The sequence below is a fragment of the Theobroma cacao genome, chromosome 4 (assembly GCF_000208745.1).
Source record: "Theobroma cacao cultivar B97-61/B2 chromosome 4, Criollo_cocoa_genome_V2, whole genome shotgun sequence".
Taxonomy (NCBI): Eukaryota; Viridiplantae; Streptophyta; class Magnoliopsida; order Malvales; family Malvaceae; genus Theobroma; species Theobroma cacao.
Genome location: NC_030853.1, coordinates 27,329,709 through 27,353,961, shown reverse-complemented (window position 1 = coordinate 27,353,961; position 24,253 = coordinate 27,329,709). Strand labels below are relative to the sequence as shown.

The 24,253-nt window shown below is 35.6% G+C and overlaps 1 protein-coding gene and 1 long non-coding RNA gene across 4 annotated transcripts; both read right to left on the bottom strand.

Annotated features, from left to right (window-relative positions):
- LOC18602888 (UPF0613 protein PB24D3.06c) lies at positions 611–6,125 on the bottom strand. Of its 2 annotated transcripts, none has more exons than XM_007034536.2 (9): positions 5,728–6,125; positions 4,645–4,721; positions 4,079–4,184; positions 2,858–2,950; positions 2,675–2,740; positions 2,118–2,263; positions 1,672–1,780; positions 1,344–1,408; positions 611–948 (listed from the first exon to the last, which is right to left on the bottom strand). In XM_007034536.2, exons 1-9 carry the CDS (start codon positions 5,947–5,949, stop codon positions 810–812), a joined length of 1,023 nt encoding a protein of 340 aa, XP_007034598.2. In that variant the 5' UTR covers positions 5,950–6,125; the 3' UTR covers positions 611–809. The 2 variants fall into 2 exon arrangements, with proteins under 2 accessions (XP_007034598.2, XP_017974143.1); XM_018118654.1 differs by having other exon boundaries at positions 611–957; positions 5,728–6,122.
- On the bottom strand, positions 13,159–17,603 carry LOC108661517. 2 transcript variants are annotated; one of them, XR_001927361.1, is made up of 3 exons: positions 17,428–17,603; positions 16,043–16,259; positions 13,159–15,071 (listed from the first exon to the last, which is right to left on the bottom strand). It is a non-coding gene; the product is annotated as an uncharacterized LOC108661517 (long non-coding RNA). The 2 variants fall into 2 exon arrangements; XR_001927360.1 differs by lacking the exon at positions 17,428–17,603 and having other exon boundaries at positions 16,043–16,754.

Sequence of the window (24,253 nt, the reverse complement as noted above, 5' to 3'; positions counted from 1 at the left end):
AAACCTCAAATTTCTTTCATATGATAATATGTGATGTAACAGCAAAGACATTAGTTTAACCAAATCCAACATTGAGCTTACCCTAAGCAAAAGAAAAATGCATTAGCAGTGTGCCATTATTGGCAAGTTACCAACCCCCCACCGCCACCCACCACAAGGAAACCAACTCCTTTTGCTTCAATACCCTTTGCCAGCAAAAAGTGACAAAAGATTGGTGGCTTTAATCGTGAAAGTCTAAAAGCTCAATTCAATGTTGGAATTTTGTTGGCTGTTTAGGTCAAAACTGTGAGACTGATTGCAGCAGCCCCTTTTTTGATCTTTCCACAGAAAAGTGGTGATTTTCAGGTTGTTCCACTACCATGTCACAAGCAAAGATAGTATGAGCTGAAAATAATGCCCTTTGAAGATTTTTCTTGCTAAAAATGATAGGAGAATATTAAAGAATTCAACAATATATTAACCTAAATAGTTGGAATAAGAGATATTAAATTATATATATATATATATATATATATATATATTGAAACTCCCTCGAGCTTTCTGGGGAAAGAACAAAATTCTGTAATCATTTAATGCCAGCACTCAGGTTCCATCTGAAGGAAGACAAGGCTCATCAATCCAAAGGATAAAAATTCATTCAGACTAGCCTTGGGATGAAATTCACACAGCCTTTGTTGTATATGATATGACAAAAACATCAAAATCACAGAGCATGAATATTAAAAAATGAAAAAGATGAATTAATAGAGAGAAGAGATAGCAACAGAAAAGAATAAAAACAGAAAATCAGAGTACGAAGTATCAGAGCATTAGCTCCATGGATCATCCCAGCCGTTGGGTCCTTCTCTTTTAACAAAGCTAATAATGGCCTGCACAGCTTCATGGACTCTGTTAGAGAGGGAGTGATTCCCGTATTCAATTTCAACTTTCTCCGCACCACCCATAGCTCTGCACAATCTGTGTGAGTTTACTAATCAATATGATCATTCACTCAGATCAGGAAAAACTCTCTTTCACACACACACACACACGCATACGAGCACGCATGCATAGACATGCATGGAATAAAGAGATGTTACAAACAGAATATGCTGAATTGAAAGCACAAATGTTTACTGAGAAACATTAACTGCAACAGGAGATGAGAAACCAACCTGATCATCAAATCAGAAAAAAGACACAAAACCTTTATCTTTCTCTCTCTCTCTCTCTCTCTCACTCATACACACAAAGACATGCACACACATGCATGCAAGAAGGGGATGCTACTAAAAGGATATGCTGAAGCAAATGCAAAAATGTTGCCTGAGAAAAATTAGCTGAAGGAGTGTTTCTGTTCTCACCTTTCAACCAATGCTTTCTTATCAACATACTCAGGCACATATTCATCAGCCATGGAATAGATAACCTGAAAGAAAACCATGAGATACACAAGCTTAAGTTACTGAACTTGAACCACTGAGAAATCTAGCTCTCAAGCAAAACCTATGATAACACACATAGAGAGAATGTGATAACCCGATCACAAAGGAGAAACAGAATGCCCTAACTTAATGATAAAATGACCAGTTGCCCTAGATCATGATGTTTATGAATATGTCTCTCACATTTTAATGAACATTACCATCTGCAGCTACTGTGAGTACAAAAAATAGGAAAGGTATATTCTACCTGGCAAGGGGTGTTAGCCATGTGTCCAAGTCTCATTCTTAGCTGGTCATCATTGAGGTCGGAACTGAACATGTCATCATCCCCCATGTAGGCACAAAGGGAGTTATATCTGCAAAACATGAGTATTCTCAATGAGGAAACATATAAATGAAGGCACTAGCATAAAAGATGAAAGAAGAAAAGATAATGGAGCAAAATCAATCACAAGAAAGAGTAATGTGACTTCGTATTTTTTGTAAAAATATCCAATAATTCCATGAATTCATTGGATTTATGATTATATCACATACCCCATACTGTTAAATTTGTACAGATAGAATAAACTACACTATAGACAGATTGAACCCATATAATGAAAAGGGGGGATTTTAATCAGCTTTTGCAAAATGAGGAATAACTAAAAGCAAATAGTTGTTAAAGATGACAGACAGCAGTAGCATACCTACCTATAGGCAGTTATAGGGGAAGATGGATCAGCTTCCTTGGGCATTAAGTCTGAACCCCGACCTTCCTTTATCATGCTTGAAGCCAAGTCAATCATAGTAGCCGTTTCAGGAAGAGTTGCTCTGTATTCTCGATCACTAACTGGAGCCTGAACATTCAAATTGGCAATAAGACCAAAGCTGCAAGTGAACCAATATGTAGGCAATTGCTAGAAAAGAAATGTTGCACTAGGTAAGAATAAAGTAATGGAAGTCATCATTCTTTCATGGTACTAACATCTTCGCCTGGATTAAAATATGAACATATTGGTTGTAAACCATTTAAAGTTCTTCAATTAATTTCCATAAATGATACCGTAAGAAACTGCCAAACTGTAATATGGATGTTCCTCTACTTCAAACCATCAAAAATTGGATCTCAGCAGGATTTCTCCTCAACTGATCATGGTATCAGTCAAGCAAAGATCCCCTTTGTCTCACTTTCTCCTATTTGTGAAGTACATAAGCTGCAGATAAAGTATATGAAGAAGAAGAAGTTGATCAAAGTGAAGAGCAGCTACCTGTAAAATGGCAGCACGGACTGCTCGGGAACAAGCTGCATTTGTATGCATGTAATGCACAATATCCTAGATTCATACACAAACAAATTAAAAGATTAACCTCATTCCCTCAGAAAATGCCACCGGTAAGCAGTCAAACAAACTTTGGATACAGAAAAAATTTAACACAAAATCAGCAGCTACCTGACAGCCAGTACTATGACCAAGTAGGACCACACCCTCAGAATTTTCTTTGTTGATTAGATAACTGATAAGCTGATCTATCTCCATGGCATCCTTCAAGACATATGATGCAAGAACATCTTAAATAAGGAGCACAATTAATTTGAAGGCATAATGTTCAAATAAGGAGCAGAGCACAACCAAGGTACACCCACACTCATTTCAAGCTAAACTGCCAAATAATTATGAAATCATGAAAATATGAAAAGTTTCAAACCATAAAATTTGACCAGAAGGTTAAGTCAGCCTACTTATTGTAAACACTGGCAGGTGTTAATCGGCAAAATCTGAAACATAATAGTACATATTTCTCTCCTCCCACCAAAAAGAAGGGAAGAAGCAAGAGAGTAACAACTAGCTTAGTTAGCTCACTATTCTTGGCCAATTTCAAAATTAAGTCTGAGATGGTCCAAATAAAATTGGTGAAGTAGCTGATATTAATTGTATGAGCAATATTTTAGATAAATTAATATGAAGGCATGATGTTCAAATTTGAAGATTAATTTCTTAAAACAAGTTTTTTCTAATATCAACTAGTCATATTTACTAAAAATTACTAAGGCAACTTGAATGCATACAAGAGAACTGTTTCATTAAAACGAATATATTTAAATAAGGAACTTTTCCCATGTAAAGGGGGGGAAAAATACTGAAACTTTAGGATGACTGGGTGGCTTCATGTCAATGTTGACAGAGCACTTGCCCATTAAGGTACTAGTCCAATCTGATCTATCCACTTCAGCATCTTTGATAAGTGCAAAAGAACAAAACATTTAATAATAAAATTATCCTATACCGCAGCCCCTTCATTGAAAACAAAGCTCAGACATAAAAAATACATTTGAAGACCAAGGCTGTTATAAAGAAATGTACGTGCTAGAGTGGAAAAAACTCCTAAGCTAAGCCCTTATCTCCATGTAAGACAAGCAGTTTGCCACAAGTTAGATCTCACAGTATTTTCATAACGGCGTCATTTTTCAGAATGGCATTATCGTGAAATAAATATTTAACAGGGTAAGACCAGGGCTTTACCCAACATATAAGTAGAATAAGATAAACCACTCCAGTGAAACTTCATCTCATCTCATATGAATGAAACAACAATGAAACAGAAGAGAACCTAGAAATAATAAGATGGATTCACGCAGAATCATCAATGTCTACCTAAAAAATATGTCTTACTTGTTGCAAGCTGGAGGTGCCATATCCAGTATATGAAGATGACATAAGTAATTGAACTAGTGACCATTTCTCATTATCCAAAGCAATTGCAAGAGGTTCCAAATATCTGACAATCAGAAAAAGAAAATTACATTTAAGAATTACAAGATTTGATATATAAATTGAACATCCAACCATGCCATAATGATCTTATATGTTCTATCTCTCTTCAATACCTTAGCCAAACCAAAAATGCCTGTGCCTCCTTAGAAGTCATTCCATGGATTTATCTCACTTCTCAAATTTTCTAAGGTACACATATTTAGGTACAACTTTGTTTAACGCTTTTGGCATTGCAGAGATAACCAACAAAACAACTCTAAAAGAAAATAATATAGTCTACAGTGGCAAGTCTGTCCGCATTAATCAGCAACACCTTAAAAATGTTCATCTTTGCAGAAAAAAAAAAAACTTCTGTAGATGGATAAGGTAACAAAAGAATCACTCATCTCCCTCATTATGCTAGATCTCATTCCTATAAACAGATGTTCATTTCTTTCATGAGGATAATGTGATAGGAAACATACTCAGTCGCTAGAAATCCATCTGTTAGTCCACCAATGAAAATAACTTGTTGCTTATAGTCACCTGTTTTGAATGCAACCTACAAGGAAAAAGACAAACTAAGAGCGACATCTAATTTCAAAATAAATGTAGAGCCACCGGAAGTCTGAAGTCCAATAAGAGAGCATTATCAGGGCAACTGATCCATAGAAACAAGACTAACCAACAGCCAAAATTGCCATTCATCAACTTAAAAATCATACCACACATGCAAAATCATACCTGTTTGTCAGTCATGTTCCAACATTACCAAGAAGCCAAATCAATAAGAATTTTTCAATTTACCTACTAAGTCCAGCTAAATAGTATCATCATTGACACATTTTGGCATTTCACTAAAATCGAATTCTTACAAAACCAGGTTGCTCTACAATTCTAACTGGAAATATTAAAACTATCAAAGGTATGACAACTATTGTCAAAAGGCATAAAACTAATCCTCTATTATTGATTGCAAATATGACCTGCAATCTTGAAATGCCTGCTCAACTTAACTGTTAAAAATGAATGAGATATGTTGCAGCCATTTCAAATACGTCCTACAGACTAAATTGCGGTCCAGAACAAACAAGTTGTCCACATTTCCACTTGATAAAGATTTATCATTCAATGAGTTCAACATAATAGATCATTGAGATTGACAACATAATATGCTTCAGTAAACTACTAACCAGTAACTGGAATAGATCACAAACGCACTTCTAAATATTTTATTCAGCTCAGGATTATATATGATGTTGATAATAGTAGTTTACAGTAATTCCAAATCTAAAGAATTGCAAAATTTCCACAACCACTCCCGTTTACTATATTTAGCTCTCAAAATGAATATAGCGGAACTCAAACCATCAATTATTAATCAGCTCAGATTAAAAAAAAAATCAAAATTCTCTTCAACCTCACTCCATACCATGAATGAATCAAATTGAAAACTATCCATCATAGACATCTTACTAATTTCACTAGAAAACCTGACCTTTTAACTCATATTCAGGCCTATATAAACACCCAATTAAGTAAAGATTCAAAATTTGAATTGAACGAACCTGAATGGGCTTAGGCCCATACTTGAAGAGCACACCTCGGAACTGGTTCTTGCCCTTGATGGGTCCTTCGCAATCGGCGGCGACGCCGCTACCTGAGGAGGAGCTTCCTGCCATCTTGACGGAGGAGGACCTGTCTTGACGGCCCCTAACAATGCTGGAAAACCAAGAAGTCGGTGAAGCAGCAGAAGAAGAAATTGTGGAAGATGTGGAGAGAGAATTCATTTCCTTTCGCAAGAAATGTTCAACCCCATCAGATTTCAGTTACGGATTCTAAGTAAGAGAAGAGAAAGATATGATTTTTTTTTTTTTTTTACTCTGTGTGCCTTCGCTACTATGCTAATTTCAGGGAAATGAAACGTTTGATTCAGTCCACGAGCAGGGTCAGAGCGCGTGGTATAAATTAGAAATTTCAAAACGTCCTTTTTGTAATCCCTTTTATTGACAAATTAAAATGAATAAATGACCAACAAAGGAATATTAATATGTAACAATTAGATATTAGTGTATAAAAAAACAAAGGGATATTTGCCCCACGCGTGAAAGCGCGTGTTAGAATGTTCCGTTTTTAGGTAACAATGGATAGCCCGTAACGCTAGCAGTTGCATCGTAGCGGGTGAACTCCCCCAATCCCCAACTGCCCCTTTCTTTTTTTATTCTTTAAGATATTTATTAATATTAAAATTTTAAAATATTTTTTAAAAAAATATTTAAATTTATATTAAAAAAGATTATATACTAATTAATGAGTTAAATATTTAAATATAAAATTTTAAAATATTAATATAATTACATTTAATTGATAAAATAATTGTTGATAATTAATAAAGGCTTATTAAAGGTAAAGAAAAATATAGATAGAGATGAAAATGTAAAAGACTTTCATGCACTTGCACACTTAGACTGTGCATCAGAATCACACATCACTAAAAATATAAATAAATTTTAAATTTATATGTAAAAATCTTCTTACACTTAATAGATATGTTTTTGGATTAAAAATGAAATATCCACTGATGACACAATTTTAGTATATATTAATAATATTGAGCAAAAAGAAAATAAAATCCAACTATTTATGTTAACTACTTGTATGCAAATAGTGCAATTAGGTTAAATTGTTATAATAGAGATCAAATTTGTTTTCTGAAGTTAAAATTTGTTCATAAGGTCCAAGATTCTGATAAACAAATGACATTGGTAAAAATTTGTTTTCCTGTACATAGGCTTGGTTATGAAGTTGCTCTTCAGATTCAACACAATCAAGCGTAGTTGCAGAGAGTCAGCTTTCCAGCATACGTTACTTGTCTTTGCTTTGAAGAAAACCAGAACATTGACACCAATTCTTCCTTTTGTTTTAGATACCAGGAATTCCTCCTGGAATCTTGTCGATCGAGTAGGATAGACTACTGTAAATAATTCTTTTATAAACTTGTCTAATTTGCCACTGGCTTCCAATCACTTCTTGAAATGCAAAGCAGATCAGAAATCGGATAAACTTGATGGTTTTGAAGAATCAACCATTGGCATATTCATGTTACACAGCTACTTTTTCACTACTGAACCAATTGATTACATTTTTCTTTGAAATGCACTGTGCATATAACAAATTCTTGGAGATTGGTTGAGAAATCAAATAACAAGCTCCTCAGACTGTTTGGAGTCCCATCTTCTCAATCATTAGTGTCTCCTTGGAATATGAATGGTTACTATTCATGAAGGACTTGAACATTTTAACTACTACAATTTTCTCCTTTCTTTGTTTTCAATTTAGGGTGGTTTGAAATAGGTATATTAGCCTTTATAATTCATCATTAATCTATAAACCCTTCTTCTATTAAACTACAATAGGGTAGCAGCAAAATTACCAGTCCCGCTTTGAATTGGCATCCAAAAGAGAGTTCATCCTATAGGTGTAATGATCGCAAATCCTTTGCCCCACTTTGTGCCCCGATTCCTGTGTCACGAACTAGAAACTTTAGTCAAGTTTCGTGTAGCGTTGTAATCTCGTGTTTATAAGATTAAATAAGCCTAAATGAGGTTTCTTAATGAACGACGCGAAAATGTAAAATAATTAAATATGAAGAAAAAAATTGATAGAACAAATAAGTATTATTACTCTAATTAGAGAAAAATAAAATACATAAGATCTAAGCACAAAGTAAATTGCTTGATGATACGACTCTGTAATTTGATGCCTCATAAAAACTCTCTAAGGTGCTATATATAATAACCTACTTAACCTAAACTTGATGTGTAAGTAATTTAAAATTACATGAAAGGAAAGTCCTAAAACTAAGCTTACTTGGTGAGTAAGTATCATCACAAGAAAGGAAAATTGACAAGTATTCTAGAAACCCTAGAAACTTGCTTGGCTATCAAGTTGGTAACACTATGCTTCTGTGTACTGAGTGTGCGAGCTGCTGTTGTCGCCTACTGGTGAGTGCGGGATATTGGAGAGCTCTGTTGGTCTAATGCGAATGGCCCGTTTATGGGTGGCCCATATCTCTGCAAAGCTCCATGGTCCTCTGCAATTATGGTTTGGCGAAGTGCACCTTAAGCTGGTGTTCTTGGGTGAGCTAACTGGTGTCCGTGTCAGGTCCTCCAAGGCAAGGCCTACTAAGGCGTAGTCTTCCTCAAGGTCAAACTCTATGAGCGAGCAGCTCCTAGACAGGTTGGCTTGGCGTGCGGCGCTCATGTGGAACTGGCCTGAACCTACTATTGATGGGCGCTCGGCATGTGCGAGCCCTAATGAGGCCAGCCCCCTGCTGTTGGGCTGTGTAGAATGCTGTCATTGTGAAGCCTTTTTGGTGCGTGGGCATTGAAAGTGTGCGGCACGTTTGCCCTGTTGCTGTGGTGTTGTCCATGTACGCTGCTGTCTAGTGCGAGAGCTGCTTGTGCGGCAAGGATCATGTGGTATTTTGTTGCACGGCCAGATAGTGTTGGGCTGATATTTGCACAGCTTCCTTTTGCGAGGCTGAAATGTGCTCAGCTTGTGTGCATTCTGCCCCTTACTGCGGGGCCTTGCACTGCTCGGATTGTGTGGCCCAGATCTGATGGTGCATCCGACATGCAAATCTGTGGAATGCGCGCCCAGTACATGTGCCGTGTGGCTATGCTTGCTTGGCTTGTCGTATTAGCTGGCCATGCTGGTCGAACTGCTTCAGGGTGTGTTGTCTGCTGGCCTGTGTGCCGTTGTTGTGGCCCGACCACCCTATTGTTGAGATTGTTTGGAACCCCCTTTTTGTTGGCTGCCTACTTGCAGTCCTCGATAAACTCCCTACCTCAATCGTGCCTATAGGCTAGGCAGCAAACATGCGTGTTGTTGGATCAGCAGTGGCGGATTAGACTGGTCACGAATCTACGGACTGTGACTGTAAAATTCGACCTTATAAATACATGTCATGACATACATGCACTAAGTAGCATGTTATTACGTTTGGAAAGTCCCTAAGAATAGACGAAATCCGATATTGTATCTAACGGTACACTTGAATTGATTTAATTTCGAACTAGTTCAAATAAGAATCGTATGATGAAATTTAATATTTTACAGTCCATGAATGACTAAAAATGATTGTTCGAAATTCGAGGGTTCATTTGGGGAAAAATTGAAAATTTTGATGTTTAGGGCAAAATCATCATTTTGCCACCTAAGATAATAATTTGATTACGGAGTGAAATTTTTGATCAAGATTAACTATTTGGAGTATAATTTAATGATAGGAAGTGAAAAATTTCAATTTCGACAATTTTCGGAACATAGGGGCAAAACGGTAATTTTATCATCTCAAGATAAAAATCGTAATTTTCACCACCCAAAACTTGTCAAAATCATAGGATTTACTTATTTTTTGTATGAATAACTATGGTATGTTAAGTGGTGAAAAATTGAAATTTAAATGATGAAATTTTAAAAACAAGCCAATGGAAAAGTGACACATGGCACTTTTAATGATTTAATATTATTTTAATGGAAAATCAGCCCATTTAAACCTTACATCAAGTGATGGCCGGCCATAAGGAGAAAAGAAGAGAGAAAATAGAGAGGAAAGGAAGAAAAGAGAAAAATCAAAGGAAAACCAAAAAATTCAAAGGGAAATTTACGTTTTTCGTCCGTTTACGAGTCTAACGGTAAGATTTTTCTACTTTAGCTTGATTTCTACCTTTCCTAAGCCTTTGTTTCCATTTAGCATGCTTAAGGAGAGAGATCAAAAAGTAATACCAAGGGCTGGCCGAATTTCAAGGGGGAGGATTTTGAATTTTGTAGGTTTTGATTCTTAGTTAAATTGGTAGTTTTAGTTAGTTAAATGTGTATAGAAATCAAATTGGGCAAGAAAGCATGAAATTCTCACAATACCCACCCTTGGCCGAATATTCAATGATGTACAACGATGATGAACTAATTTTTATTCTAAGAGAAATGAAGAGAAAATGATGAAAAATGGTTAAATGTGATAGAAAAATAAAGTGAAAAATTAACCGAGTTAATGTCTCATTTTTGGCCGAACTTTTTAAGGAGGAAAGTGACCTAATTTTGATGATTTTAGAAGGTTATTGCTGATATTTAATGGTTAGAAATGTTGGAGAGAAAATGGGACAATTTAGAGCTAAAATTGAGCGCGTTAGCAATTTATCGGGTAAAATACCAAAAATAGGTTAATATCGCGTTTAAGCCGTTTTAGGGTATTGCATTTCATACCATGCATTAGTATAAGATTTAAGTCAATTATATAGTGATTTAGTATCAATGTGGTGAATTGTGTAATTTTTGCAATGTGTCTAAGAGGAGAGCCTTCCGGTAAAGGCAAAGAAATTGTACCTGACGAACAGTGATCGGGGCACCTAGATAGCATTTAATTGGTACAAACAGTGAGTAAACTTATGATTATTGTAAAATATCTAGAGTTTATTTTTAAATGATCTTTATGTATTTTATAAAACGAAAATGAGATTAAAATGGGACTTTTGATGTTTTAAAAATAAATGTGCCAAATAAATTCATTGTGTTGATTATCTGAAATAAGAAACTTTTGATTATGAAATTGAGTAATTGGAGGCTGTCAATTGTCTTGAAAAATATATTTTCTTATGAATGGCTTATGATATATGAGTATATATGTGGCTATATTTGATAATTGCATTGGAAATTTATGTAAGTTGTCTTTTACTATGCAAGCAGGGTAAATAAATAAAAGCCACGTTATACTGTCGAAATTTTATTTTAGTTGGTGGGTTTAGTCATTGCAGTGACAGGTTTTCGTGGACTGCCTATTAGAGGGGCATGGTAAACCTGGTTATATAGTTACTCCGGTAGTAGAGGCAAGGAGGGTAACTCCCGGGGTAGTGTTAGAGTTCACTTCACGTTGAACCCCCACGTGAATGTGTAACTCGGTCAACGCAAAAGAACGACTTGTTTTCAAAACTAACATGTATTTAACATGTAAATATCTTAACAACCTTGGCGGACTCGGTTAGATGCCTCGACCAAGGTATCCCCGAGGACTAGTTTTTGGCTTGAGCACTGTTTTTAATAAAAGTCATAAGCCTTAACAACTGTTTTGGTAAATTACAAATATTTTATAATTTAAGAAATAAATTGAAAACCTTATGAAATTGTTTGTGATTTGTTGTTTAAACTTACCTCCATTTTACTCGTCTTTAGATATTTATGATAATGTCTGTTTACTAATTGGGATTGCAAAATCTCACCCACTTCCTTTCCAAATATTTTAGGCCTGTGGTAGCTTGTAGATACCCGATTTTGTCGAGGATTCCAGTTGACCCCTCTGTCTCACAAACAGTAGGTTACTATCACCAACACTTTGTGTATTTACGGGCCACTTGTCATTGTAATTATTATTGTACATTATAACTTTGTAAATTATTGTATGTATGAATTTATTTTACTTTCACGTTACAAAAGGTTTTTACACGTGTTTCTATAAATATTGTTTTTATAAAAATACTATATTTTAATCAATATTTTGAATAGTAATATTTATCTATAAATCCTTTTAAAATAATTTTATCTTTTGATTTACTTGAGCCGAAAACGATTGGTAATTGTTTAAAACAGAATGTTTAACAACGATTGCTCACAAGAAAGGTAAGAAACTGATACGTAAACTTTGTGGGGTTTCGATTGGCATTTCGAGTAATGAGTGTAAATCGGGACATCGCGGCGGTTATCGTGAGCCCGAAAGAGGTTCCGGGTCGTGATAGTGACATCCTCCCCCAATCCAAAATTATGCCACTTGTCCAAATTATTAAAATCCCCAAATAGCTTGTAGTATGTAAATGAAAAAGAAAAGCAAGTGAAGAATATAGATGTCTAATTTTGGTTAACTATTATTTTTGAAGTACTGTGTTACAAGAAAATTACATTAGGGGTGTTCCAAACGCAAGCACTCAAGGGCGTTCTAAGCGCAGAAGCATCCAAGGTGCTTCAAGCGTGGAAGCGCTTATGGGTATTCTAAGTGTAGAAACACCTAAGGGCTTTCCAAGCGCAGAAGCACATATGAGTGTTCCAAGCGTGGAAGTGCCCAAGACGTTTCAACAGCAGAAGCACTTAGGGGTGTTTTAAGCGTGGAAGTGCCTAGGGGTGTTCCAAGCATGAAAGTGCCTAGGGGTGTTTCAAGCGTAGAAACGCCCAAAGGCGTTCCTAGTGCAGAAGCACCCAGAAGAGTTCCAAACATGGAAACACTCATGAACAAGCATGGAACAGCTGTTTGTATGAGAAAGTGAAAGCAACTCAAAATAAGTGGCAAGATTCATGAGTTACTTTCACATTTACAATATTCTAGAGAGCTTGGCTTGATGGCTTAGATATGAAAATAATTAAAAAGACTTCCTTTTAACATTTCTTGCAGTACATGTGCTTCACCTTTTTTTCTTTCTTTGCTCATTAAGAATGCACGTGGCGTACTATTAAGTGTCACTACTCCATTATCCAAAACTTATATCCACTACCCAATTAAATGATCATTCTTTTAATATCCTATAAACCGTTCTTTGACTAATTTTTCATAATAAGCACGTTTTTCCATGATTAAACATGTTTTACTAACTACTCTTAAAAAAGTGCTAATGTTCAGTATAAAAATGAGGGTATTAGAGGTTGGAAGGTAAGGGAAAATCATTAGAAACTCATCAGAGATTATACTAAAAGCTCTCTTGAGACTCCTCCAAGCTTTTTTTTTATTCAACCTTTCCCATTCTCCATAATCTGTCGTCTCCTTCACCTTTTCTCATCCCTCATCACCTGCCACCTAAAGCACTTATATTTCAAGGACTGCTCCAGTCTTCCTTTCTATCACCTTTAACGCATTCTGATTCACTCATTGCAACATGTCATCTTTTTTTTTTTTGCTCAATCAAGGAATATATTCAATTAATCATCCCAAAAGGGAGAACCTAGAAGAATCCAGGAAATACAAAAAAAGGACCAGAGTTTGTCCGTTTGAACAGAACATAAGACACCTTGACATCATGTACAAAATGCAAACTGGCAGTACAGACCTTGACAATCTGACCTAAGGACACAAACTGAAGGATAGCAGCTCCAAACAATCAGTTCAGATAACCCATGATGTTAAAAATCAGGACAATAATCATGAACACAAACACAGTTCAACCTAAAACCTCTATGACATTAAGTGAGGAAGAAGGAAAAAACAAAAAATCCAAACCAGCTTCATGTGAGGAAAAGGATAAGCCATAAAAACAGCAAAAGAAAACAAAGGCAAACTACCACCAAGCAGAGAACATAGACTCTTTATCAACTCCATATTTTGCAAGAGAATCAGCGAAGGAGTTTCCTTCTCTAAGAGTGTGCTGGAAAGAAACTTCCTTGAGCTGCAAAATAAGAGAATCAATGTCATTAAAAAGCATCCATTTATCCCAAGGTCTCTTGCTGGGATGGAGAATCCAGGAAAGGGCAATTTTAGAATCGAACTCAATGAGAAGCTTGTTTGTGGTTGCATAAGGGGAAAAAGAAAAGAGGTGGAGAGCATGCTTGATTGCCATGATTTCGGCAAAATTAGAATCTTGAACTCCAAGAGGACCAAAGAACACCCCAACAAGAAATCCCTCTGAGTTTCGAAGAGCCCCTCCACATCCTGCAGGCCTTGGTTTTCTTCTGGCAGAACCGTCAACATTAAATTTCAAAGTCCCCTCTGGCGGAGGGCACTAATGAATGTTAAGGCAACTGTGGAAAGGGGTGCGAAGAAACTTCCCATGGTTCAGTCCACCATCCAATTTCATCCACCGATTCCATACCGTCACATGCCCGCAACCAGAAGGTAGATCTCATACGAATAAGGAAGAAAATTTCCTTACCATCCCAAACTTTTCTATTAAATACAGATTCATTCCTAGCCAACCAAAGAGACCATAAAGTTACCCCACACACAACCATCCAACGTTTCAAGGCAGAGTTCCAGTGATAGCATTGCAACATGTCATCTATTTCTACCAGAAGAACCCTCTACAAAGAATAATTGGGACTCTCACTTAATCAGAATTACAATCAAACAAGTTCTCAATGTGACCAAAATCTCAAGCAACATAGCAACATCTTTCATGCGGAACTTCCTTGAGAAAGCAGCTCCCTAGTGTTAAAAAAATCCAAGGAAAACTATACCAATACCCTATCAAAACCAATTTTCATATTATCTGTACAATCAAATCAAAAAATCCTCTGCCCTTCTCTCTATCATTACACTTCCTCGGAGATAATGGGCAACCAACACCATCCCAAGAACAAATCTAGTTGAATGCAAAATAAAAACATGTTGGATTGCACATAGGATGACGCTATTAGCAAAATAATTTCAAGCGTGTCTGGTTTATTTTTATTATTTTTCAAGAGTATCATCATATATAGCAAACAACAAATAGTTGAAGGCAAAACCCTTAAGAATAAATGAAAATGAGAAGAAAAACCACAAAACTCAGCATATTAAAACATTTTTCACTCTCTGTTAGTAAACAGAGAATTATTTTTTCATCCTTCTTCCACTCTTTCATCCCACCACCAAACCCGAGCGAACCTGAATAGAAATTTCGGCCTGAAAAACCAGGCCATACCAATTTATCGCCTAGTGCTTTACAAGCAAAACATTGGCGACTGGTGTAAGCTAACATCCATTCTGGGGCAATTTGATGGGTTGCCCATCTCTTGTTAAGTCGCTGGAGTCGGGTCGAACCTTGTCGTGATGAGTGGTTTGTCCATTTGGGATTTTAATAATTTGGACAGTTAACATAATTTTGGGATTGGGGTAGGAACCGGGCACCAAATCGGGGTAGAGTATTTGCGTTCTAGGTGTAATGGCCTCCTCAGCAGTCTGTTCAAATATTAAAAGATAAAAATGAAACGAAAGAGGAAAAGTTAGTTCAAGAGTTCAAGGCGGAGCCTCGACCCCAAAATTTTTAATTTTTTTTTTCATTACATATAAAATTTTTAAATTTTTTATATATTCTCTTAATGGCCCTCTCAAAATAATTTTTTATTTAATAACTAATACAAATAAAAAATAATTAAATAATTTTACATATCTCACTCATCTTTAAAGTTTTGTTTTTATTTTTTTCTTTCTATTTATATTATTATTATTATTTATTTTTTCATTTCTATTCTATTTGTTCATATGGTTTAAGTTTCTATAGATTTTCTTTCCCAAATTTCTACAAACCATCAACCATATTCTTTTTTTTTTTGTTATATCATATGTGGTAACTTCTACTTACTATGTTCTTCTTTTTTCAATTACATAAATTTTATTTTTTATGATTTTAATCTTTAAAATTTCATAAATTATTATGTAGTTCTCAAATATAAATTGTAGTGTTACGTTGCTATTTAAAATTTCATCAATGCATTATTTTCTTACTTATCCTGATTATGTAAGAAAAAATTAACTTGAATATAGTTTTTTATGTGTTTTACATTTTATAGTTAGTTGAAATTAAATTATCTTGAATATATAGTCTTTAAACAATCATGATTATATAAGAATAAATTATTAATCTTATATATCGTATTTAATTATTTATGTTTTACACATTATAGTTTTTTATCTAATTTTATATTTCTATTATCAATCTTTTGATTTTTTATTGAATTTAACATATTAATTTTTAAAATTTTTAATCCTTATTCTTCTGTGTTTGGCCCCCTAACAAAAATTGGCCAGCTGCGCCTTAAATCTGTTTCAAACTTTATTATCCTAGAAAAGCCATAACAACAGAAAGAAAAGAGTAATTAATTAAGCCACTTATTTAAAGAATTACTATATGCATATATCAAGAATGATACCTTTACCATGAGGAAAGAGACCTGAGATGTAATGGCAATTTTCTGCTAGTTCCGGAATTCTCGACACTTGAGCATACTTTGGCAAAGAGATTGAACTGCTGTAATGCGTACTGCCTTCCAAATCGTTTTACCTCGTGGCCGCCGATGGGAGACCAGGGTTTTCAGTTGATCCCAAGCTATATAGTGCTTGATTATGCCGCTGCATCCAATTTAGAACCTGGATCAATTCAAAGAGCCAATCAACAAGACGAAAACTAACTCCATTTTCAATGGATCAAATCTAAGTAACAATGTCGTATACATCCACTTAATCCAGCTATTCCAACCATGCGCTCCATTCAGAGCAATTATTCTAGCTAGTAGGCAAGCCATTAATTCCCATATTCATCTACTGAAAGCTGTAAATTCAGACAAAATGCAACTTTATAAACGCCTTTGTTAGTTGCTAGGCATTTCCAAACTTGCATATTTGTCTGAATTTACAATCTCAGATGGAAAAATGGAGGGCGAGGCTGATGGCCAAGGCGGGTGTCAGTTGCTCCCATTACGAACACCACTTTATTTTTCAAGCGAAAGAAAGGTTCATGGTAAGCCCCCCATTGTAAATTCAGTAATGGAGTTGAGCTTGATTGCAGGCAGACGAGGAAAGTTTTTCATGTTAAAAATTCAAAACCTGGAAAGGTTGAAATGAAGAAGAGGAGAAAAGATTACAAGGTCCACTCACTTATAGAGAAAATAATAAAACAAAGCAATGCACAGGAAAAATTGAATAACCCCACAATTTTTGATGGACCTAGAAGAAATTACGTGGCCTTTGCAAGCTGCCTATGCATTATGCAGAAAGAAAAGAGACAAGAGCAGAAAGTGAGGGCAAGTGAGAGTTTAAATAACAGCAGCAGTAGCTTCTTCAAGACTGATTGATTTCCGCAAAATATGCTAAGGCATGGCTGACTCTGACTCTGACTCAAAACTTAACCATGAAGAATGTACTTTCGGCACCACCCCTCACCAACCCAACCATCAAGTAATCAATGGCGAGATTGACGCTATCATTTTACGTCAGTTTAATAAATATAGAGTCAATAAAGGCAAAACCTTCTTCTAAATATCTGTTCAAATACTTCTTAAGCTCTGACATGTTGATCATGTTACACAGCTACTTTCCTTTGGACCAATTAATTACATTTTTTCGTTGGAATATGAATGGTTTTTATGCATGAAGGACTTCAACATTTTAACTGCGACAACTTTCTCTCTTCTTTGTTTTCAATTCCGCATGGAGAGGGGATATGGTGGTCTGACATAGGCATATTAGCCCTTATAGTTCATCATTAATCTATAAACCCTTCTTTTACTAAACTACAATATGGGAGTAGCAACATTACCAGTATTCCAACTTTGAATTGACATCTAAAAGAGAGTTCATCCTATGGGTGTAATGGCCTCCTCAGCAATCTGTTCAAATATTAAAAGAGAAAACAAAACTAAAGAGGAAAATTTAGGTTAAGATGCTGAGTAAAATGATAAATCTGTTCCAAACTTTATTACCCTAGAGAAGCCATAACAACAGGAAAAAAAAAAAAAAAAAAAAAAGAAAGAGTAAAGCCACTTATTTTAAGAATTACTGTATGCATATATCAAGAATGATATCTTCACGAGACATGACATGTATGGCAATTTTTCAGCTAGTTCATTCTTGACACTTTAGCATACTTTGGCAAAGAGATTAACTGCTGTAATGCGTATTGCCTTCAAATTGTTTTACCTCCTGGCTGCGGATGGAAGACCAGGGCTTTTAGTTGAGATCCCAAGCTGTATAGTGCTTGATTATGCCCCTGCACCCAACTTAGAACCTAGAAATTATATACACTATTTATTAGTGCAAGCAGTTTATATCAATTCAAAGAGCCAATCAACAAGACGAGAACTCACTCAATTTTCAATGGATCAAATGTATGTATCAATGTCTTATATGTGCACTTAATCCAGCTGCTCCAACCATGTGCTCCATTCAGCTTGATTAAGAGCCACTCAGACAATTATTCTAGCAGGCAGGCAAGCCATTAGTTCCCATATTCAGCTACTGAAGGCTGTAAACTTAGACAAAATGCAAGTTTATAAAGGCGTTTGTTAGTTACTAGGCATTTCTAAACTTGCATTTGTCTGAATTTACAATCTCAGATGGAGAAATGGAGGGCGAGGTCGATCGTCAAGGCGGGTGTCAATTGAACCCATTACCAACACCACCTTAGTTTTCACTCGAAAGAAAGGTTCATGGTAAATTCAGGAAAGGATTGAACTTGTTTGCAGGCTGACAAGGAAAGGTTGAAAAGATTACAAGGTATACTCACTTATGGAGAAAATAATTAAACAAACCAATGCACAGGAAAAATTTAATAACCCCACAATTTTTTATGGACCTGGAAGAAAGTAGCCTTTACAAGCTGCCTATGCAGAAAAAAGAGAGAGAGTAAAGATGCAGAAGGAGAGGGCAAAAGAGAAAGTTTAAGTAATTGCAGCAGCGACATGCCTAGCTAAGATGATATCAAATTTCAGACTAATTGATTTCCGTACAATATGCTAGCATGGTTGACTCTGACTCAAAACTTCAACATCAGCAATGGACTTCCGGCACCAACCCAACCATGCAAGTCTAATTATGCAATAATCAACGGCAAGATTGACGCTATAATTTTACATCAGTTTAATAAATATAGAGTCAAGAAAGGCAAAACCCTTTTCTAAAAATCTGTTCAGACAGTAGTTTCATATATACTTCTTAAGCTCTGAATTTGACTTCTCCACTATTTAGAGTTGCTTTATATATATAGTGTACTTGTAGGCTAGTAGTAGTTAGCAATGTCCCTGCAGAGAGGGCCGCCCTTTCGAATACTTCCAGGCCCAAGGGTTCCCACTAACCACTGCAGATTACGGCACTGGTCCGATAAATGTTCAACGGAAGGTCCATTATGGCAACGATGAATGCCACAACACCATTATGTGGGAGATTATGGATATAATATAGATAAGAGTCTAGATTCGGAGATTTGGTCTTGGACTTGGTGTTCATGACCTTGCAATGAGGGAACAATTAACATATAAATATATGACAGGGAATGGTCCAAATTCATCAGGAAAAGTGTTTGAGCTTCTACCAAGCATGTGGCTGCAGCAAGAACTTAGTTATTAGAGAACTTGATTCCTGTATATGCATTCTAAATGGAACCTGCTGTCCCTTGAATACAGTAGCCCAACTAAATAGTCCAAAATCTTTGATATAAGATACTTCACAGCCCAAAGTAACAGAGAACCTTTTCTTCTCCAATTCTTGTTAATATGAATACAGATTCTCTGATCTTCCTATTTACTTGGGACTTTGAATTCAGAATTCCACTTAGACTGACATGATCACATCGGAAAGAGACGCAGATGCAGTTAGATCACGTAAGTTCATTCCTATCCCAACTTTTTGTTAGTTAAAAAATAATAGTCGCAAGCTGCAATTTTCTTCCATGGTGCATGTTTTCCCCCTGCCTTTCCTGGGGATACTAATAGCTAGTTTCCCAAAAAAAGAACCACATTTGTCGCTTGGGAATATTTCTGAGCTGGATTTAGTTGGGAAGGAGGCAAAAGTCCACACAAACTCCCAAAAATAGAGAAGATGGGTTCCTGAATTCAATTTAAAATCACAAATTTTAGAAACCTGTAGGAATATTTATTTTGAGTGCAGAGATGTGATGGAGTTTAAAGAGTATCACTGATTAAAGAAATTGTCATGTCATGAAAAAGCCTCCCCAATTGTTACAGACTTTTAGATCAATAGCTGTATGCAACAGAGCAGAAGCTGAGAGCTTCTAAATATACCACTAAATTATAGGTATCAAGATATGTTCAAGAGTCTGATTTAAAAGTTTAAACTATCAGGTAAGGTTACGCTTAGAGTTTTAATTTAATGCCTACCAGGGATCAGAATTCATGGTAACTGTAACCGTCAGAAGTCAGAAAACATTCACTGTTCTAAATCTGGTTCATCAGATCAAAAAGATTCTTATTATGTGGGAATTCAGGTTTCTTAACCTTTGTAGGAGAAAAACCAAGAACAAAGAGCAGACAGCAGTGCATACATATAGGTAGTTGTGTGTGCTAGTTGCAGGTTTAAAGTTCTGGCTTCTAGCTTGGCGACCTACCCTCCTTTAGATGAAAATGACCAGAGAAGTTATTCAGAATATGTGTACGGATTTCCAGATGCATTATCCTTCTAGTTAAATCATAGTAACTTGTCTTAAATATTTGGTTTTAATAAATTCTAGGCAAGTTGGTGGGCAGTCCTATTCACTACATCTAGATGAATTTATTTCCTGAGACCTACCATACATGGGGTCAGCTCCGCAAAATCTATAGGGAAAACAGTGCTTTTGCGTTATCCAAAATCATTCTCATTTGTGCCTTTCCATGCCTGATATATATTCCAATATTGCTATGATTATAGCTTAGCATTTTTTTTTTTTGAAAGCACCCCCCCCCAAGAGTTCTGATGTAGGTAACGAGTGGAAATTCTTATTCCTATGTTCAGTCAACAGTCACGTCAATTTAAAGCTCATATTTGACAGGAGCTCTGTTCATGTCAGCGTGATTCAGAATTATCAATATTAGCTAATTTGTTTGTCATGTTCAACTTTATATTATCCTGCCAACTTTATATTGTTGGCTTCTTTCTCGAATGGCCACTTAGTTTCATGCCATCTAGAAGCTCACTAGAAATGAAATGGAAGGTGAGATATTACAAATACAGTCTTTGTTCCCTCCAAGCTGAAAACTAAACATGAATGATCGTTACTCATTAACGGGTTTTGACTTATAAGCATTCTGCATAGACTTGAGACACCCTGCAAACCTAGACCACGTGGGTTCATCTTCATCACCAGGTTAGGCTGTAAACTAATTTTCTAACACCCTAGTAATTTGCATTGGCAGAGTAGGCTGGCACTACCTTGACTGTTAGAACTATAATAAGCGCTTAAATTCTGGCTGTGGCATTTTGCGCAGACGTCATATGTGATTTGCATAGTATTACACACTTCTTCCTGGCTACTTCGGGTTTGGTTGTCAGAGACTAATTAAACTACAATTTGACTTATAAAACTGTCATTGTTTAGCAGATAAAAATATGAACATCTTGGCTCTTATCCTTAGATCAGGGTTTATACATATATATATATATATATATATATATGCATAAATCAAGTAAAGAATTGTCCAAGAAGTGAAGAATAAGACACGGGAACAACTAAACGCGTTGACAACCATGGAATTAGCTTGAAAGAGTATTTCAACTAGCATTACAATTTATTTGACTTGATGGCATTCCATGCCATCGCGTAACAAACCAGCTATCTCAATGAACAATACAGGAAATTCTGCAGAAAATGACAATGGCTGATGTTCCTTATTAATTTTAATTTTTGGTTCTCCAATTGAGTCCTAATAAAAACAAGAAAATGGTGGCAAGAATTGGAACTTTTCGATAAATGCATTGAATGGGAAGTGGGGTCTTAGGGAATCAAACAAAGGTGGGCTCAAAGGAAGAAACAACCCTTGAATAAATATTTAAGAAGTGTAAATGTGCATCTGCAAAAAAAGTCTTGTTTATCAGTATTAGTGTCCTTTAGGATTATAATAATGAAGTTGAAGTTATGGTGATTCTATTAAGAAAAAGTTAAGTTAAATAAATATATATATTAACCCCATTATTGACTTGCTCATGATTGCTTTTTCGAGAGCTTCCCATGTGTGGAGAGTGATTCCTCAAAGGATAGAAGCCACGCAAAAACCAAAGGTAAATCAAAATCACAGATGCTTTTGGTGGGATATGTAGAATGCCTGATCTTTCTTCTTTCGTGGTGCTGCAAATCTTCCGTCGGTAGCTCTCTTCTCACCAAGCATGTGCATAACAGACGCCAACAGACGATGCAAGGATGATGGTGATGATTAGTGTAATCAATGGAGGCGCCTACTTAATCATGAAAAGCTAATGGAAAGCTTAAATCACGCCCCCAGATAAAGTCTTGGGGAATGATTATTAGTTGTGCAGCTCTCTATATGTGTTTGAATATATATTCAAAGAAATGGAAGACCATCAAGTCTCTTTTAAGCTATGAGGAAGAAAGCAAGATTGTGGGCAATCCTTTTTATAATCTCTCAATCATATCCTTTGAGTGCCACTCCCATTTGAATTTGATATTTAAAGTGACTTCAGCACTTATATACAAACCGCACGCTCAACCCATCATTCATCACAAAAAAAATAGCTATATAAATCTGTACTCTGCAATCTGAATGCATGCTTGACTTCATCTTTCATCGATTCAAGAGCCCCCCTCCCCCCTTTATGTTTTGACAATAATTTTTCTTCTCCAATCTTTAACATAAACTATTTGACAAGTTGGTACCTTTAGATAACGTTTATTATTCTCTTCCTAATGATTATCAGCAGTATCAGTCTAATTGATGTGAGGGCTGAGACACATGATTATGGACAGTGAAAACTTCTTTATATTATTAGACGATATTGATTAAGTGGTAACACGTGTGATTAGACAAACTCAGACATTTTTTCAGAGTCACTTTCAGATTCATAATATCTTTGTTATTAAAGTTGTTTATGCGCTATGGGAGTGTTTAAATTAAGCATTACTACCATTTTGTAAAGATTTTCACTTGTCATCATTGATCCAACACTTGGAATAACAGTCGAAAAGAAAAGGGTCTACTGATGCTCCATTATATATATATATAAAAAAAAAAAATGGGGGAGGGGTAAATGCTTCTCTGCTATAGCTAGATTTTCTACTTATGCTTACAGTGAGTTTTAGTTACATGGACAAGAAGGAAGCCTGAACATATCGATGTTGATCTCCAATTTCATTGCTGCCTCTAATTAGCTATAATGGCTCTAAAAAGTATGATCTATAAAGGGAAATGTCAAAAAGCATCTTAACTGCAAGTAATGATAGTGATACTATATAGTATTTATATCAGTTTATCAGTACTGCTGCATATTAATTACCAATTGGCGGCAGTGCCTCTGGTATCCTTCAATTTGTCACTTCCACTGATATTTCAGTGTACTGTCAAGCAACGTTGCTTAGTCAAAGCAGTGAACAGAGATCTGATTTAGTTAATTCCACAAAGGAAATTCAACAAGGAAAGAAAGGAAGAGAATACCAAATAATCAAAAAGAGAGGATTAAAGGGAAAGGAAATAGACAAAGAATAAAGATTCTTGAATGTGTAGTCAATCAATTTGCTGCATAAATTTCTAAACAACCTTTACACTCTCAATATTCCTACAGAAACCTACCAATATCTCTGTACTGAAACAATACTTATTCTCCAAGTTTTCAAGTCTATATGATTCCAGAGGATGCTATTTATGGAAACTAAATTCTGATGTTTAACAGTTCTTCCTTACCTAGAAAAACATACAAACTTGTCTGGTGGAAGTGGTGATATTTTTCTACTGCTAGTTTCAAACTATTTTCACTTGATTGTTTGCAGAATGCTTAACTTAAACATTCAGACATAGCTTTCTTTTCTAATGAATACAGAAGCAGTACTGCTAATCTTCTGGAAGCAGTAATTTGCAGCCTTGACTTATTCCAAGTTTAAAATTAAAAAGTAATTTGCATAAACACCACCAGTCTGCAGAAAATCTTTATATATAGCATTCACTTTTTACAGGGTTTTACTGAGAAAAGAAATGCATTTTTTTTTTCTTTCCTCTTCAGCCTTCACTCATCAAACACTGCAACAAACTGTTTGAAATGCTGATAGTATTATGCATTTTCTATTCTCTGGATCATAGGCAATATAAAAGAAAAGTATTGTCAACAGCATTTTCAGTAAAAGAAAAGACCAATTAATCACCTGTGGCATCTAAGCGCAAAAACACCATATGAGCATAAAAATTCTCAATTGAACACAAGAGTTTGAGCTTGGCCTTTCACTGGACATAAAACTAATATTTAGGTATCAAAACCACTAAAAGGGAAATTCTCTTTGCCCACTGCTTTTTCTGAAAACAACTAGCCCACTGCCCACCCACATTGTTGGGTAATGTGCTGCTATTTTATATGCGGGGATCAGGACATAACATGAAGTACCCTCCCAAAATATATATATATATATATATATATATATATATATATAGTAG